At 53.6% G+C, this 18,171-nt stretch overlaps 1 protein-coding gene across 8 annotated transcripts in view; it reads left to right on the top strand.

The window, feature by feature from the left end:
* The window catches only part of ARHGEF10 (Rho guanine nucleotide exchange factor 10), a 62,139-nt gene that overhangs the window by 25,614 nt on the left and 18,354 nt on the right, over positions 1-18,171 (top strand). For 2 of the 8 annotated variants that reach the window (XM_025280883.3, XR_003107970.3), the window contains exons 9-19: positions 1,349-1,465; positions 3,988-4,102; positions 5,017-5,123; positions 7,861-7,938; positions 8,151-8,330; positions 8,989-9,105; positions 9,941-10,033; positions 10,742-10,912; positions 12,614-12,759; positions 12,941-13,134; positions 17,869-17,984. In XM_025280883.3, coding sequence (XP_025136668.1) covers positions 1,349-1,465; positions 3,988-4,102; positions 5,017-5,123; positions 7,861-7,938; positions 8,151-8,330; positions 8,989-9,105; positions 9,941-10,033; positions 10,742-10,912; positions 12,614-12,759; positions 12,941-13,134; positions 17,869-17,984 — 1,434 coding nt within the window. The remainder of the gene's footprint in view (positions 1-1,348; positions 1,466-3,987; positions 4,103-5,016; positions 5,124-7,860; positions 7,939-8,150; positions 8,331-8,988; positions 9,106-9,940; positions 10,034-10,741; positions 10,913-12,613; positions 12,760-12,940; positions 13,135-17,868; positions 17,985-18,171) is intronic. The other 6 variants (XM_025280894.3, XM_025280886.3, XM_006064796.4 and 3 more) reach the window with 6 other exon arrangements.

The following is an 18,171-nucleotide window of genomic DNA, read 5'->3' as shown; positions in this document are numbered from 1 at the left end:
GAAAGCTCTACCAACTGCTGGCGGTCAACCCAACTACCTGATACTTATGTACGTATATGTATTTTTTGGCCACGTGGCTTGCAGGATCTTTAGTTCCCCCGACCAGGGATCAAGCCCATGCCCCCCTGCGTTAGAAGTATGCAGGACTTTTAACCGCTGGACCGCCAGGGAAGTCCCCCAACTACTCAACATCACTAACAAGCTTTTCCAGGAGCCTGGCTCTCGTCTGTCACCAGAGTCATTACAGTGGAGACTTAACCAGGAAGTGAAGTTATAGCTATAGTTTTAATTGCAGCTGGTGCCTAAGGTGACACTTCGCTTGTTTTAGCTGAGCCCAACGTTCCAGATTTAAATGGAGATTTTCAGTATGGTGCTGGGGCCTGATTTCAGCAGGATGGCACACCCAGTGGGGGCTTTGGAGAGCGGTTAAGAAACTCCTAACTAAATTTCATCTTCAGTGGGCCGGGGGGTTGGTGCAAACCGGCTTGGTCCAGCGATGGCCCGTGAGCCGTGAGCATGATTTCTGGAAAGAGACTCTGCCCTCGTGGCTGTCCAGGTGAGCCCACGCTCCCAGACGCACCACAGTAACATGCCGGAGGGGGTCGGGCGGCCGCGAGCGCAGAGCCCTCACAGGGGCCAGCAGGCCGCATCCTGGGACAGGACAGGCGATGCTGTAACAAGTCCCTAGTTCCCTAGTTTAAAGAGTCATGTTTCAAAAACTGCCAAAGAAGACTGATCTCCAAAACAGTCTTAGATTGGATCAGAAATTGCCCAGATGTCCTTGTCTGGGGAACATGGGCCACACTCTTTAAGGCGCAGGCCTTGGGTTGCACGTTGGAGACGTCTGTCATGATGTGAGGACAGAGTTTTGAGACCTCACCCCATCCCTGGGAGCTGCAGAGGAAGTCACGTCAGTCTGGAGACTTAAAAGTTTACGTGGCTGTTACCAAACCATGCCCCTCTCAGTGTTGAACTCAAGTTTCTTCTGCTTTGGTGCTGACATAAAGGAATAATTTTATATGTGTTTCTACATTTTGGGTCATTTTAAATCCACTAAAATGTAAACGCATGCTGGTGCCCAGATTTTTCTGTGCGTTTACTTGCTCTGGTTCAGCACAGAGGAGTCTCCATCCTGGCTCACCTGGAGTCTGCCCTCTGCTGACATGTTTTACTCACTCGTGTGTTTATTTCCCGAGAGCCGGAGGGCTAGGACGGGGGGCCCGGGGCAGGAGGACGTTGGTGCGTGAACGTCACCCACCAGATGCGGCTCAAGTCCTCTCAATGTAAGACTGCCTGAAAGCGCCGGGAAGAGCGTGTTGTGAAAAGCTTGTGTCTCTTTGTGCTGTAGCTCTCCCATGACCTAACCCGCTTAAAGGAGCACTATGAGAGAAAGATGAGAGAGTTGATGGCAAACACGGTGGGCGCGGTAGAGATTCAGCAGCTAAAGCACAAACATGAACTGAAGGTGTGTGGTTCCCGCTGGAAATGCTTCTGCAGAAGCAGACTGTTGTTTAATGAGCAAGCTCACATCTGAACTGCGGTGGTTCTCAGGGTGCGGTCCAGGGAACCCCAGGGCCACCCAGGCAGTGGATGGTTCCTGTCATTTCCGGGACCTCCTTTGCCTCTGTCCTGCCTGCCTTGTGCCACACCTGCTGGGACGCGGGATCCTCCGACTCCACACCAGACTCGAGGCAGGTTCCCCCATGTGCAAACCAATGCACTTTTTTTGTTGTTTTGGAAAACATAGTAATTTATCATCAAATGTTACTAGCTAAGATAAAGTTAAATAGTTTTGTTGTTCATAAAATTAATATTTAAAAAATATTCAATGTTTTTTCTCAATTTCAACTCCTTAGACAATAAATACAGACAAATGCACCAGGTAAGCCGAAGCCCTCAGGGCTGCTTGGTGACTTTGTAAGTGTGAAGGGCTCCTGAGACCGCAGAGCTGAGAACTGCTGGCTTGAATGTCGTGGCGTCTGCTGTCTGAGATGGTTTTTAAAAGAGCACTGTCAAGTAACTTCACTTCGGCTGGATTTGCCATCCTTCTGATGTCTGTCGTTTGTTCAGGTGTTGAAGGGCACTTGCCTGAGGCAGGTGTTCATTCAGAAACGTCCCTGTAAATGCCACCGCTGTGCTCCACAATTTTCAAATCAGGAGCAAAGCCCCCAGAATCATAGCATCTCTTTCGGCTCAGCATCAGGCTGGTCCCTGGGCAGGAAACAGGTGGCAGCCCCGGGGATAGTCGGAGGCTGTTGGGGGTTTCCAGGCAGCGCAGGGCAGTGTGTGAGGGAGACTGGCTCAGCAAAGAGATGGACACACTCAGGAAAGGACAGTGGGAAGTGCCGTGAGTGGCAGAGTGGGACGACTTGTCCTATGCAGGTGAGCGGGGCCCGGCGTGTGGCTGGTGGCTGTGGGGCCCCAGTCAGCTGTTCCTTCCCCATGGACCCTGGCATCTGTGTGGCTTCACTTGGAGGGAGTGTGGACGGAGCCGGGCTGTAGGCCGTGTCTGGCAGGAGGAGGGAGGATCCAGGGAGACTGTGGGGAAGGAGCTAAGGGGAGGCGCCCGGCAGCTGAGCAGTCAGGTGCACCGGCAGGGTGTGGGCACCGTGGAGAAGGGGGTGGCCGGATGCCATTCACGGTGGTCTCCGGACGCGGCCAAGTTTGGTTAAAGGGGTGCAGGAGCGGAGGCAGAAGTGGCTTGGCCGTGTTTGACCTGGCGAAGGTGGGTGGTGGTGGGGTACAGGACACTGGGGTTGGGGTTGGCCAGACAGCGTGACCTGGGCTTGGTTTCCGTCGAGTTGGCTGGGAGGCCAGGTGCGCATCAGGGAGGCCGGCTAAGGCGCAGGGACAGAGGGGAACTGTAGAGTCATTTTGGGCTGCAGTTACGCGCGTCCAGCACCAGACTGGCGGCCCCACGAGTGGGTAACCTGCAGGGGCATGGCTCTTGCATCTGGGATGCACACTTGGGCTGAACTGCTGGGTCAGCCGAGCCTCAGCCCCCAAGAGCCCCTTGGCCGGCGGCACTTTGGACAAATGCACAACCAGGCGGTGGCCCTGGAGGCCTGGCACTGGGAGGCCCTGGCTGCAGCCGCAGGGGGTGAGCTGGCAGGTGTTGAACAGCCGCCGCCCCCCGGGGAGGATCACAGGAGGACGGGTAGGGAGGCACCGTAGACGGACTGAAGGGGTTTGTGTCATAAGAGGCCATCTGGATTTTCTCTAAACAATCAATCACTTGGTGCCGGATGGCCAGTACCACCAAGGTTAGCTTCTAAAGGGCAAGAAAAGTGGATAAAACGCAAGGCACATGGCTGGGCGCTTTGGACACTGGTGGCCAGTCTAAGTACTGTGCCGGGACCTGCCCCTGGGAACCAGATTGAGCACGCTCCCCTGTGATGGGCGGTGGTCTTCCTGACTCTTCAGTCTCCGCAGAGCAGGGGCTCTGCCGGTCCTTCCTGTAGGCTGGCTGTCTCTCTGTCCACATCCTGGCAGGTATTCCCGCAGGCGCAGTGGGTCCTGGGAGTGGTCAGTATAAAGAGCCTGTGAGCCACTGGGCCGGCCGGGGGGTCTCCAGCTGGCGGCTCCCCTGTATCCTGCAATCTGCCCTTTAACCTCAGGCAAACCCCCTGACGTCCGTGCCCTCAGTTTCTCCACACCCAGGCTTCTCCAAGGCTCTTGGCAAGTGTTTGTAATAAAAACGAAGGTCAACTTTTAAACACAGAAGGACACATTTTAAAACCTATGCTAAGAAAGGGCTCTTTTTTTAAGTCTCTTTTTCCTTTTTTTTTTTAACCAGTGAAACCAAAACAGCCCCAAACCACCTCCCCATCCCCCCCACACAACAGCCAAGAAAGCTCTCCCAGATCAAAAAGCCAATTTCAAATGTTTCAAGACCAGACTACTTGACAGTATTCTTTTAAAATGGATTAAGAGCAACAAGGAATTTTCACCGAGCCGCCCCCCTCACCCGGCCCCCCTTCCCTGCAGATGCAGAAACTGGTGCGGGCTGCGAGAGAGGGCACCAAGGATGGGCTGGAGAAGACAAAGGCCGCCGTGAAGCGGGGACGCTCCTTCATCAGGACCAAATCCTTCATCTCTGCGGGTGCGTTTCCTTACTGGGTCCCCTCCGGGTGGGCACGGGGTGGGGGAACTCTCTCCCCGCGACAGAAAGTGGGGGCATTCTCCCAGGTGGTAGATTTCGCCACCTCCCAAACAGCTCCTCCCAGCAGTCGGATGATGGGGGTCCCTCGCTGTCGCTCCCGGAGCCTCTGGGTTCTCAGCATGGTCATTCATCATAGAACATGATCACAGGGATGCATTCACTGTGCTGGGACCCCTGGGTGTGTTTCCTGCCCCTTCCGGACTGCGGCAGAGCAGAGAAGCTCGGATCAGGATCCCGTGTGCTGGTTTTTTAAAGCTCCTCACAGTTTTCTGAATTAGATAATCTCAATATTACCTGAAAATTCCCATGCTTTTCTGGTTTCTAGCCATTCTGTGGATTCTTTAGCTTACTTAGCTGCATCTAAGTTCTTAGAAATGAATTTAGTTTTGGTCTAAAATATTTGATCTGGGGGGAGTTGTGCTTTTTCAGAGTTCTAATGAGAGGCAGAAAGTCAGGAGGTTACTGAGTCTCCCTTCGTTTTTATCTGTGGAGTGTTGGTTCTGAGTAACTCAGAACTGCCTTTATTTGCTTCTGATTTTGGTTATGTTATAGATTCAGGAACTGAAATATGTGTTTCTACTCTGCCTTCTAGGTGTTCAAATGACACCTCTGCCTTTTTGAAGTTAGATTTCAAGTACCAAAAACTTCAAATATCGACAAACTCTGTGGTCCCCTTGTGGGAGGGGCTATTTTCTGGGTTTGTTAAAGCTTCACTTGACTCATCGCTGGGTGGGAAGGCCGCTTGGGGCTGAGGTGTCTGCCAAGGGCGCCCCTCTGACGGCAGCTTTACTGCCCTGCAGTGTTCTAAACGCCCCATTTCAACATCAGACTAGCACGCTCTGTCTTCCTTTAAGACCACAGATCCTGTCTTGAAGAGGAGCAGAACGTGTTCATCGACGTGGACTGCAAGCATCCCGAAGCCATCCTCACCCCGATGCCGGAAGGCTTGTCTCAGCAGCAGGTAGGGCGTGGGGCGGGGCTGGCACGGCAGGGCTGCGCTGACTTCTCCGTCCGCCTGGCCTCTGGCCTCGCTGTCCTTAAATACGTTAGGTGTCCCCGCTGTGTGATTGTGAGCACGCATGGAAGGTCTGCTTCTTTGTGAGACTCACTTATGCTCGTTCATGTTGACAGCCAAAAGACCAGGTGTGAGTGTGTGAAGCGTCTGTGCAATGGTGAGGTTAGAATACAGATTTCCAGTAACTCATGAACTTAGCCAAATGTAAACGAATTTCTTAATCTCTGAACATCAGTAGCAGAGGGGAAAAAATTCAGTGGTTTCCATTTGACTATGTTTGGGTGAAAGGGGAGGAAGGCATGGGGGGGCGAGGGCATACCCGAGAGCCAGGGGCCTTCGGGGGAAGGGTTGCTGGTCCTGGGGGGATGTAATTTGAGTCTTCCCACGTGGGCTGCATGTTGCAGTTCATGGACGCTGAGCGAGATGACCGACAACGTTGGTAGATGACAAAGCTGGACAGACGTAAGTGGGCAGGTAGGTGATGGTCGATATAGATGCACGCATCGTACACATGACACACACGCATGCGTATGGCGTGCAGACCATGAAAACCCCTCGCGGTCAGTTCAGAGTCCGACAGGAAAGATGGCGAGCTGCCGCGAGGAGACCGTCAGCGACCGTCAGGGTGAGGGCGGGGCTGAGGCGAGCGGGCTTGTGCTCAGGAGGCCGTGTGTGAGTGCGTGAGGAGGCTGTCTGCAGGGAGGCTCGTAGAGAAGGCATTTGTGAGGAGGGCTTGTGTGAAGAGGGGAGGCGCGAGGAGGCCGTGCGTGAGGAAGGTGTAAGCGCAGCCCCGGGACGATGCCCCGTCAGCCGTGCATGGATCTTGGGAGGCCTGAAGTCTGGGGACTGGCCCCGGGCGTGCTGTCCACATGCCAGGGTTGACTGAGGGGTGTCCTAACCTGTGGGGGCCCTGCAATCAGGGCAGATTTGGGGTTTTATCTTTATTTTCCAGTTGTTTTGATACCAATTCCAGGCCCTTTGACCTGATACATCAGAGTCATCTCAGCACTTATGCAGAGTATTTAACACCTGGGTTCAGTTCAGTTCAGTCACTCAGTCATGTCTGACTCTGCGACCCCATGAACCACAGCACGCCAGGCTTCCCTCTCCATCACCGACTCCCGGACCACCCAAACCCATGTCCATTGAGTCGGTGATGCCATCCAACTATCTCATTCTCTGTCGTCCCCTTCCCCTCCTGCCCTCAATCTTTCCCAGCATCAGGGTCTTTTCAAATGAGTCAGCTCTTCACATCAGGTGGCCAAAGTATTGGAGTTTCAGCTTCAACATCAGTCCTTCCAATGAACACCCAGGACTGATGTCCTTTAGGATGGACTGGTTGGATCTCCTTGCAGTCCAAGAGACTCTCAAGAGTCTTCTCCAACACCACAGTTCAAAAGCATCAATTCTTAGGCACTCAGCTTTCTTTATAGTCCAACTCTCACATCCATATATGACCACTGGAAAAATCATAGCCTTGACTAGACGGACCTTTGTTGGCAAAGTAATGTCTCTGCTTTTGAATATGCTATCTAGGTTGGTCATCACTTTCCTTCCAAGAAGTAAGTGTCTTTTAATTTCATGGCTGCAGTCACCATCTGCAATGTTAGATTCCCCCAAATTCCCAGATATTCTGACTCCAGACTTGAGACAGTGTCTGGAACTCTGAATCTGACCCTCTATAGTTTGGGGGGAGGATCCAGAGCGAGGGGTCTGTGGGCTCATAGACACATCTGTGTGTACTTTGACGCATCCGCCCTTTAAACATGTCACTTTGTTCCTCAAGTGTCCCTCAGGGTTGATTTTTGCCTCCATCTCATGAAGGAGCAGCCCCTCCTGTGAGGAAAGTCACGCTGACGCAGCCAGGGGCGGCTCCTGCCACCAGGTGGCGCCGCGGTTCCTGGGATGAGCCTCCCACTGCGCAGCTCGGGGCGCGGAAGAGCAACCTTGCTGTGCTTTTTACGCTCTACTTCCCGTTTACTGGCAAAACCAACTTTCCAAACTGTGTGTCAGCTGGACAGAAGTGCCAAGTTTCGTCCTGGTCTCCAGCAGGCACCTTAGGGCCAGAAGCTTGTGCTTGCGTGCCCTCGGGTCGTGGGAACAAACCCCAGAGTGATGTCACTACTTCAAGCGCAGGCCTCTCAGATCTGAGGGAGTGGGGGCTGCTCCTGAAATGACCTTGGTGATTCACTCCCTGCGCTTCTAGCCTTGGAGGCTTTGAATGGCTTCAGAACAAAACAGATCTATACTTCCACCTTCCAAGGGCTTTTAAAAAAAACTTCGGAATAATGATTTTAGATAAGTGTTGCTAATACCATTCTTTGGGGGAAGACTGGAAAGTTTTTTTTTTTTCTGAACTTAATATGTACACGAAGTATACATTAACCCCGTGTAGCTCCATGCTGGGCATGCAGAACACACACAGTTTATTCTTGTTGTATGAGTGAATGAAATGGTTATTAATACCATGATTTTGCTGTGTTGCTCGAGTTGTGGTTTATAATTTGTTGTTTTTAAAAAACAACAGAATTGTGGTGATGGGTAAGTATGTTTTATGCCCATCATGGTAGATCGTTAACATAATAAATGGAGAAACTTTATCAGTAAGCCTCAACAGAAGTTAAATCTGTTTGCTGTGTTTTCCGAGGCAGTTTTTAACCATTGTGTTTTAAACTCCCAACAGGTCGTAAGAAGGTACATTCTGGGCTCGATCGTTGAGAGCGAGAAAAACTATGTGGATGCTCTTAAGAGGATATTGGAGGTACCCAAATATCACGCTGTTTTGTCTTTTATGAATTATAAAATACTCAAATTTGCCAAGTTCTTAAAAGACTCTGAGAGTTGTGTCTATGCATTGACATCAAGAGTCATGCGGTTTATTTGGACACATGTGTAATTATAAGGGCGAGTGTCTCTGTGTTCCTTGTTGAACCTGAGAAAAGCCTGGGCCGTGCTTGTTGGTCTCTGCCTCAGCAATATGAGAAGCCGCTGTGGGAGATGGAGCCCAAGGTGCTGAGCGAGAGGAAGCTGAGGACCGTCTTCTTCCGGGTCAAGGAGGTGCTGCAGTGCCACTCCCTGCTCCAGATCGCGCTGGCTGGCCGAGTGGCTGAGTGGGACTCAGTGGAGATGATCGGAGACGTCTTCGTGGCCTCGGTAACGGGGCTGGTGCACGCGGAGGGTCTGCAGGGCTCCCTTGGGCTCCAGGGCCCCCTCCCTTCTTCCTCGGATGCCTCAGGGTGGGTCTCCTGTTGGTGCAAGCCCGGCTGACCCTGGACGGACACTGTGGACCTCCCGTTGAAGCCGGTTTGCGGTCAGGAGGCTCTGTGCACCTACCTGTGTGCACCTGGGGAAGGATGTGGAGACATCCAGAGGCTCAGGTGCCCCGATCCATCTCAGACCACACAGTGGCATCTCCATGGGACGGTCAGGTCAGGAACCCAGGACATCCACACACTGAGGCGCCTGACCTTCTGTCCACAGAGTGCCGGTCAGCAGCAGTTTAAAGAAGGATGTCTGTACTTGTTGTCATCTTTATATGACTGTAGTCAGGAACTTTCTTAACTGACAGCCAAACTGCCACAGCTTTGAGCTAGGAAGCACTGACGTGCCCTGGGGTCAGCAGAGTAAGAACCACAGGCTCCTGACAAGTCTGCTTAAAGAAAGGAAAAATCACACTTAGTCATAATGAAGTTAAGAGCACAGTGACGGAGAGGTTGTTGTTAGTGCAGGTTTTGATCCTTCATCCTAAGCTTGGCAAGGAAGCAGTGAACCCTCCATTGTTTTCATGTCTCGATTTTCTCTTGTATTACAGTTTTCTAAATCCATGGTGCTGGATGCTTATAGTGAATATGTGAATAATTTCAGCACAGCTGTGGCAATCCTTAAGAAAACGTGTGCTACAAAACCTGCTTTCCTTGAATTTTTAAAGGTAAACACTTGAAAATTTTTTTGTGTTTTTTAACATCCTTTTGACCACCTGATGCAAAGAGCTGACTCACTGGAAAAGACCCTGATGCTGGGAAAGATTGAGGGCAGGAGGAGAAGGGGATGACAGAGGATGAAATGGTTGGATGGCATCACCAACTCGATGGACATGGGTTTGGGTGGACTCCGGGAGTTGGTGATGGACAGGGAGGCCTGGTGTGCTGCGATTCATGGGGTCCCAAAAAGTCGGAAACCACTGAGTGACTGGACTGAACTGAACTGATAACAGGTTCGATGCCTAGTACTTTGTAGTGAAATTTTACCAAATTTCCCTTCTAAACGTATAATGTTATCTATTGTAATGATTTTAGCACCAGTGGGACCCTCGGTATTGGATCAATACCAGAAATAAAGATGAATTTTTAGTGGTAAAGTAGCTTCTTGAAAACCACCTTTGTTTGGACATCCTTAGAAGGATGTAGCCAGATGGGTCTAGGCAGAGAGTGGAGACCAGACCCCAGACCCAGGGGCCGGCTGCCTGCTGCTGGTGACCTCAGGGTCAGGCTCTGGGATCTGGTCGGAGGGCTCCTTGGTCTCCAGGGCAGGCAGGGAGCAGACCCTCTGAGGATGAGCCCCACAGTGCTGGAGGGGCTCCGGGGTCTGCCCCTTCTCTGACCCCGGGGTGCACCCCACCCTGCTGGGAGTGGCTGCGGGAAGCCGTGGAGGTCCCTGGTGGGCACTGCGGGTGGTGTGTGCTCCTCCCTGGGGCTGCATCCCGCGGGCGCGTGGGCAGGTGGGCGGCATGGTCTGAGCCGGGGTGACGGGCCTTGTCCCCGCAGCAGTGTCAGGAGTCTAGCCCTGACCGCGTCACACTGCACAGCCTGATGACGAAGCCCATCCAGAGGTTCCCGCAGTTCATCCTGCTGCTCCAGGTGAGGCTCCGGCTGCCCCTCCGGGTCCTCATGTGCATGGCAGGCTCCCAGCCCTGGTCCATCCTCCCGGCTGGCTTATGTCAGGGCGGGCCTGGGGCGGGGCGGTGGGACAGGGTGGTGGGACAGGGTAGGGAGGGCAGTCTGCAAGGTCGCCAAGGTGACAGCGCCCGGCTCGTAGATGGCCCTCTCCAAACCTGACTCGGAGTCTGGAGCTGGGCACCTAGGTGCAGGAGGTGACACACTGTGCCCCCACAGGGCCCTCCCTGTGCCCCCAGGCGGACGGCACTCAAAGCGCAGCACTGGGAAACACGCCTGGGAAGGAGGCCCCGAGCGTCTGCAGGCCCCTTTGCCACACTCTCGCTGAGACCTGCAGCCTGACCGTTACCAGGGCAGAGGTTTCTGAGGTCCTGGCGAGCCGGCCATGGGGTCCTTCCCTGGAAACGCGATCTTGTTTCCCTTCCCACCCCCGATTAACGAGTCAATTTTGTGTTTGCAAAAGGAGCTTCGAATGTTCAGCCAAAGCATGATTCACTGAGTTGGTTGTCCTTTCCCAGGGCTTATTTTATTCCCCAGAAGCAGCAGTGCCAGAACCCTCCTCCCCCCAGCCCATGCTGGAGGCGCGCGATGAGGGGGCGGGTGTGCCTGGTGACCATCTGCCCCCCACCCGGCCTCACGTGTCAGCTTCCCCCTGCCTTGTGTCTCCTGAAGGACATGCTGAAGAACACACCCCGGGGACACCCCGACCGGCTGCCCCTCCAGATGGCGCTGACGGAGCTCGAGACGCTAGCAGAGAAGCTGAACGAGAGGAAGAGAGACGCGGACCAGCGCTGTGAAATCAAACAGATAGCAAAAGCCATCAACGAGCGGTACCTGAACAAGGTGGACGCCTTTCCTCTCTGTAGGCTGTTTGTGCTTCTGCTAATGAGCTGTGGCTCTCTGAGCCACTTATTATTAATCCCCCGGGACCTTGGTGGCGAGTCTCTCTGGGCCCAGAGCTGCTGACCAAGGTCCAAGGAGAGCCTCTGGGTCACAGACCCTGGAAAGTGCACACAAAGCCCATGTGGTCTGAGCACTTTTCCTGGAAAGCGGCTCCTAGGCTGACCAGGTCCTCAGGTGGACCCAGGGCCCAGGGAGGGTTAAGAGTCACTCTTCTAGCTGAATTTTACTTTCAAAATGCAGCGTTCCCTCTTAGTCCTGCTTGAAGCATGGACGTTCACAGACGCATAGGCAGTCACACATGGTCTTACCTGTCCCATCCATGCGGGACCAAGCTACATATGTCATGAAGAAGGGACGCAGTACAGCTTCGTGTTTACAAGGTTGTGTTCCTGCCACGATAATCCGGTTTCACGTAGGCTGTGCCATTTTTATTTGAAGCTCTTGTTCACAGGAAGCAGTTACTGGATATGAGCCGTGCTGAAGAATTATGTATAATAGTCTCTGTTGCTAAAAGTCACCTTTGTTTCTGTCAGCAGGGGTCCTTTCCTACCGGATACTGACACCTAATAATTTAACTGAAAGCACTTTATGGCCATACATTTTAAGCTCAGGTTTTCTCTGAGTCTCCAAAGGGTTTGTATAGGAATTTTTATAAGCAGGAAGTAGCGTTCACAGATGTTCTCAGCAGGGTTCGTGTTGTTTAAAGTCCTGCTTCCCCATGGTACCCGAATGTGTGGGAACCCAGGGCAGCCGGCGTGCTCTGAGGGCGGTGTCACTGATGGATGGGTCAGTGACATGCAGCTTCGTCCCCGTGAGGTCGGCTAGCTGGGGTGGGTGTCTGGCCCAGGGATTCCTGGTTTCCTGCCAGGCTAAAGCGCTAAAATAAGTCTGCCTCTGGCATGAGTTAAGTCATTTTACCAGTGAGTATTAAGCACCTTTCCTTTGGAAACCATGAGTGTCTTATTTGGCTCAGACAAGTAAAACATGGCCAACCATGAGCAGTCAGGATGTTACATCACTACGATATCCTTCGGGAGAAGTAAAAGCAGAGAATAAAGACTCCCACAGACTTTCCAGGTCAAGACGGTGTCCTGAGTAAAGGAAAGGTGGGGGTGACCATCCCTGAAGACTGGAGTGTGTATTCTGAGGAATCATTGGAAGAGAAGGGTTGCAGTGAATGACACGGGAAAATAAGTGAGCCTTCTGTGGCTGAGTCAGCATATCTTAGCTGGAGAAACTGTGCTCGAGGAAGGAAGTTAGATTCCTGCCACTGTTTAGATTCATTTTAAAAAATTGTGAGACTTCTCTGGTGGTCCAGTGGTTGAGATTCTGCCTTCTAATGTGGGTGGAGTGGGTTCAATCCCTGGTCAGGGAGAGAAGATCCCACATGCCGCAGGGTGCAGCCAAACATTAAATAAATCAGTTAAAAAGAATAGCATGGTTTTAAGGGAAAAGAAAAATGTTTTTTAAAAGAGCCACTTTCTGAGCTCTGTGCTATACATGCACAAAGTGTGGTTGGAAACACAGGGTTTCTCTGTAAAGAGAAGAGGATCTGTAAAACTTGGACACTATCTGTTCGTGTCTCTCATGAGGCTTCTTTCTCATCTTTTTTCTTTTCCTTGATGGACTGTGAATACCTAGCTTCTAAGCAGCGGCAGTCGCTACCTCATCCGCTCTGACGACGTGATAGAGACCGTCTACAACGACCGGGGGGAGATCATGAAAACCAAGGAGCGCCGGCTCTTCATGCTGAACGACGTGCTCATGTGCGCCACGGTCAGCACCCGGTGAGTGGGCGGCCGGGGTCAGCCCGCGAGCTCTGTGGGCACGGGTGGAGCGGGCAGCGTGTCCCCTTCCCACAGACACTGTGTACAGAGCTCACCTGGTGAGCATGTCGGGGGGGTCTCCATGGCGTCTCCCGGGAAGAGAAGCCTGGAGACATGTCCCCGTGGTTTTTGCTGAAAACAGGGCTCCCACTTCTCGTAGCGCCTCCCATGACGGCGGCGCGGTGACGTCGGGCCAGAGGTACCTACTAAAGTGGAGCGTCCCGCTTGGGCAGGCGGAGGTGGTCGAGTACGGTGGCGGCGAGGGTGCGGCAGAGGGTGGCCGCTGTCCCACGGGCCCCGCGCCTGAGAGCCTGCTGGCGGCCAGCACCAAGTCCCGTGAGTGATGCTTCCGGGGCTGAGGCGGGAGGTGTGGGTGGCGCGGTCCTTACAGGGGACGTGGGGGGAGCGTGGACACATGCCAGCCGGCGGCTCATCTCTGAGCGGTCCCCTTTCGGGGTTGGGAGTGGGGGCCTGTCTTTGGGATGTCATCAGTCTTTCTGATCCCCATCCTGAACTGTGCCCCCCCCCACCAGAAGCCAGGATGGGGCCCTGCTCTCTGCAGAGGGCATGTCGTGTGGCTGCAGAGAGAGTCCCAGCGGGCGTGGGCTGGGCTGTGGGCTCAGCTCTCTGCCCTGTGTCTTTCCGTCTCCATGGGGGTCATGCCTGCCTGTGCCCCTCACAGAGGGCTCGGGGAAGGGCCCGGCGCTGGGCGGTGCTCAGCAGTCCTGCACACGGTGACTGTTAGGAAATGGTCTACGGACCTAGAACTTGAACTTGGTGTCATAGTGGTGGTCATTACTTTCATCTTCTGCTTTTTTTTTTTTTCAGTCTAAGTTAAAACCCGGCTAAATTGTACTCACTGGTCTCAGCCCCTGAATTGTGGAGTACTTAAAGTACAGTGAAGGGGGACTTCCCATCAATTGTTTTGAAAAGTGTAGCTTTTCCGAGTGAGCACGCATGTTCATTTGGGTCTAGGGGAACAGGAAACAGTGCCTGCTGGGCCCCCGCTGATGTGGGGTCTGCTCACTGCTTGCTCTTCTTCTTCCCCTGATGCTAACAGTCACGCGTCTGGTCACCTCCTTGAGGAGCGAGCTCCGTGAGCATGTGCTCCTAGACTCCTGAATTGCTGATGAAAACTCATGCTGTTGTTTAAACAGTGTGCGTACCATCTCAAGTAATAGCCAGAATACCAGACTTTATCACAGGTTTTCCTAAGGAGGGACCAGCTGAGAAGTAGGGGGGAGCGAGGGAGAAATAGTCTCCAAATTGACTCGATTACTAACATTTTCACTTAATAAAGAGCAACATGAAAATGTGAAAGTTCTTAAAAATTTAGTTAAATGACTTGGAAGGATAGCAGATCCTATTACGTCTTGTTTTTGTGAACAAAAATAATGTTTCTGTGCCTATTACCATGGAAGCAAGCCCAAGATGTGTTTGTGATCACGATCACCTCATTGTGTTAGATCTCCAGGGATGCCTTCGATCCATGAAATAGATGGTGTTTTCCTGGAACACTGCGTTCTCTTGTTCATCTTCTAATTTATGGTTCACATTGAGCCAGCTTAGAATAGGAGTCAAGTCAGCAGGTTAAAAAGCAAAACGCAGGATGACTTGATTTTTAAAGTATTACAAGAAAAAACCCAGGCTAGGTTCACTGCTGCACTTGAGCCCTCGATGATACCAGGAACTTCCCACCTGCCCCAGCAAATCAGGCACGCAGTTCTCACTGTCCATCAGGAGACGGTGCGCCACTTTGCAGACAACACCTTTGCTTTCATTCTGAATTTAGGGTTGTCCAGCTGCTCAGCTCTGACCTTACAACGGCAGTACTGCCAAGTCTTTAATAGGACCGAGACCACTGAGTGGCCCCCAGATAGACCCCGGGACAGAGAAGTTGCCATGGAGATGGGCCCCTAGATCCATCCCCATCCAATGGGCCTCTTCCTCTTACGGTTTCAATTACACACATGGTTGGACGCTGGAGAACAAAGCCTAAGGTCGGAAAAGGAAAACACCTTTTCGTTGCTGATAAGGTAGTAAAATACCTCCTCTTGGAACAGAGGCAAGCAGGGTGACCCTAAATGCTGATGCTGAGAGAATGCCGGCCTCTCGGGGAGAAAGGTTAACCCGCATGTCCTCAGCGGGCCTGTGTGACGCGTGGGTAGTGACGGCGGGCCTCTGACTGCAGGAGAAAGGTTAACCCGCGTGTCTTCAGTGGGCTTGTGTGACGTGTGGGTGGTGGTGGTGAGCCCCTGACTGCAGGAGAAAGGTTAACCCGCGTGTCCTCAGCGGGTCCGAGTCACACGTGGGTGGTGGTGGCGGGCCTCTGCAGGAGAAAGGTTAACCCGCGTTTCCCCAGTGGGCCCGTCATGCACGGGTGGTGACAGCGAGCCTCTGACAGCAGGAGAAAGGTTAGCCCGCGTGTCCTCAGCAGGCCTGTGTCACACGCGGGTGGTCACGGCAGGCTTCTGTCTGCGGTTTCCGGGTGGGGAGACTCCAGGTGAGGGGGCAGGCATGGTCTCGACCCAGGTGTCCCAGGGATGGGAGACAGAGCCGCCACCCGTTTAATAGTCTCGGTTCTGTGTTAGATATGCTACTTTTTTAAGCATTTATTAATTTTTAAGATTATGGTACTCTCACACAGCACAGTTCACCCATTTTAAGTGCACAGTGAACAGACGGTGGGGGGTCAGGGTGTGCCGGGTGCCGAGCCTGGAGTGGGGGTCCACGTTGACTTGGGGTCCTCTGCACACAGATGCGGTCAGCACTGTGGGACCGGATATTCACCTGGGATTAGTGTGGGAACCTCTGTGGTTTCCCCAACTGTGGAGTGGGTCTAATTTTTAGCTCTGAGCTGTGAAAGGTGAGTGGGGGAGTAAATGGTCTTTAGAAGGCCTTCTCGGTTAGAACTAAAGTCTGCTGATTCTGTAAGCGTGGGCAGACGGAACTCAAGTCAGGGCCCTCCGGGCCTTTTCCCAGCTCCGGGACAGAGCGTGATGCTGTCCGGCGCTTACAGAGACGCTGAAAATGGTCCAGGTGTTTGTCCCACGGCAGCAGTGATGAGGGATTTGTCCGGGTGAACCTGGAGAGAGGGCGGGTCCTGTGGGGCGGACAGTGAGCTGCCCTGTGGATGGGGTCCGCCCCTTGACCCCAGCGCCAGGCTGAGTGCTGGGGTCCCTCAGGCGGGTCTGGGCAGCTGGGAGCCTCCCGTCCGTGAGCCGGTCGCTGGCCGGCCTGCCTTGGTCGTGCCGGAGTTTTCACAGAACAGCTGCAGCGCCCTCACTGATGTCTCTCCTGATGCTCCCGCGCTTCTCATCCCAAGTTATTTTGAGAAGCTGAGTTAGAAACCCTGCTCCCCGATGTTCACGTGACTGTTGTGCTGTTTGAATGACTCTTTTCTGAAGTTCAGTGCTGCAGGCTGGGCTGCTGTCGAGCGGTGGGGACAGCGTAGGCCTCCCTGCCTGGCAACCACAGCTGTGGGAGGAGGGCCCTGCAGAGCCGGGATGGAAGGCGCCTCCGCCCCGCGCCCTGCCTGTCCTCGGGGGGTGCCACGTGAGGCCTCAAGCTTTCCGCTAGGTGTGGAGCCTTGCAAGCCAGAAGCTCTCGGTTAGTTTAAGCTCAGGAACTTATTTTGCAAAATTCTGTGCCCACCACGTCTTAGTTTTACTCTGCTTCATGCTCTCACAGGAGGCGGGTTTATAAGGAAATACATTTCCCTTATGACAAAAATAAGGTGACATTGGATTTTTCATTTAGGATTCTCGTAACCTCAGTTCAGTTTCCACAAGTGGCCCCTAGACCACCCTCAGTTTGCAAGAAATTGTGCCAGGTGGGCACCGTGGCAGGTGTTGAGGGGCTGGTCCACAACATGGGCGCTTGGGGGGCCTTTGGGGCAGGGGGTGAGCTGTCAAACCCTCAGAGACGTGTACACAAGATGGGGAAGGAGTTGCCACCCAGCCGCTGGCCCGTCCTGAGGACAGGTTCCTGAAACCTTTCAGCAGGCGGGAGCAGTTGTGCAAATTCTGATGCATGTCATTTTGGGAAAATCACTCCCATTGATTTCTACGTAGTTACTTAATGCTCACGATTGGCAGTGAAAACCAGAGGCACGGCTGGGCCTCTGTCCCAAGGGGAGATGTGCTCAGGCTCGGGTGCGACCGTGGCTCTGGGCAGAGGGGCTCTGCGGGGCACCGGCAGCCACATGCGGTGCCCCCCTGTCCAGGAGCGGGCACAGACCATGGAGACCTGCGGTGGATTGGGGTGATGTGCACGTCAGGAGCCGGGGGCGCCCCCACCATCCCTGCTGGCGTCTGTCTGCGACCTCCTTGTTGCCCGGTTCCCCCCGCCTGGAAAGCCCTGGAGGCCCCTGGCACCCGGTGTGTGCTGGGAGCCTGGGGTGACACAGGACCCTCGGGCACAGAGCTGCTGTCGGCCATGTCTGCTGGGCCCCGGCCCACGCTCCTGGGGGTTTCTGGGCACAGTCGCTGCGTCCTTGGCCACACGGACTCCGCTTGGCTTTCCAACCCTGAGATTTCAAGCCTGTTGCAGTTTCCATGGAGACAGGCTTGGTGAGAAGCTGTCGGTTTCCCAGGAGCCCTGAGGTCTGGGTGGGGCCACGCTGGTCAGTGTTGCTGCATCCACGTGATTCCCTGCTTTGTGAGGATGCTTCTGTGGTTCTGACCCGTCACCATCCAGCACCAGGTGCAGGGAACTTGGTGCTGTTAGAGCTTTTCTGGAAAGTCTCAGATTACTTCCAAATGAAAGGTCAGAAACAGAAAGCATCTCCTTACATAGAAACATTCACCTTTAAAAAGTTCTGGGTGAGCTTGACTCTGTTCTCGAGTCTCCTTCCTCGGAGCCCTGGCGGGAACATGCTGAGATTTGTACACTTTAATTTTTTAGTATCACTTGGCTGTGCCCAGTCTTAGCTGCCGCACTTGGGATCTTCCGTGGCAGCCTGTGGGGTCTAGTTCCCTGACCAGGGGTGGGACCAGGGCCCCCTGCCTTCAGAGCCGCTGGAGCACCAGGGCAGTCCTCAGCGTGCGCCTTTTGTCGCCTGTGTTGCAGACCGAGTCTACGTGGGGCCGGGGCAGCTGTATCAAGACCTGCAAAACTTGCTGCACGACCTCAGCGTCATTGGTCACATCACTCAGCTGGTTGGAAACCTCAAAGGAAACTATCAGGTGACAGCCGAACCTTGGGTTCAAATTCTGTTTTAGTCTCTAAACCATCGTCAGCATGGCTCCCACTGCCCAGAAGGGAGGACTGGAGTTACTCCAAGCCTTGATCTGACTGTCAGTGTCTCCCGTTTCCGAGGAGCTGAAGCCCTCCGGTGTAACCATCTTCGCCTTGAGGCTGACTCGAGCCTCA

The sequence above is a fragment of the Bubalus bubalis genome, chromosome 1, assembly GCF_019923935.1.
Source record: "Bubalus bubalis isolate 160015118507 breed Murrah chromosome 1, NDDB_SH_1, whole genome shotgun sequence".
Taxonomy (NCBI): domain Eukaryota; kingdom Metazoa; phylum Chordata; class Mammalia; order Artiodactyla; family Bovidae; genus Bubalus; species Bubalus bubalis.
Note: the sequence above shows the minus strand (reverse complement) of the source record. Positions and strands in the feature narration are given on the sequence as shown.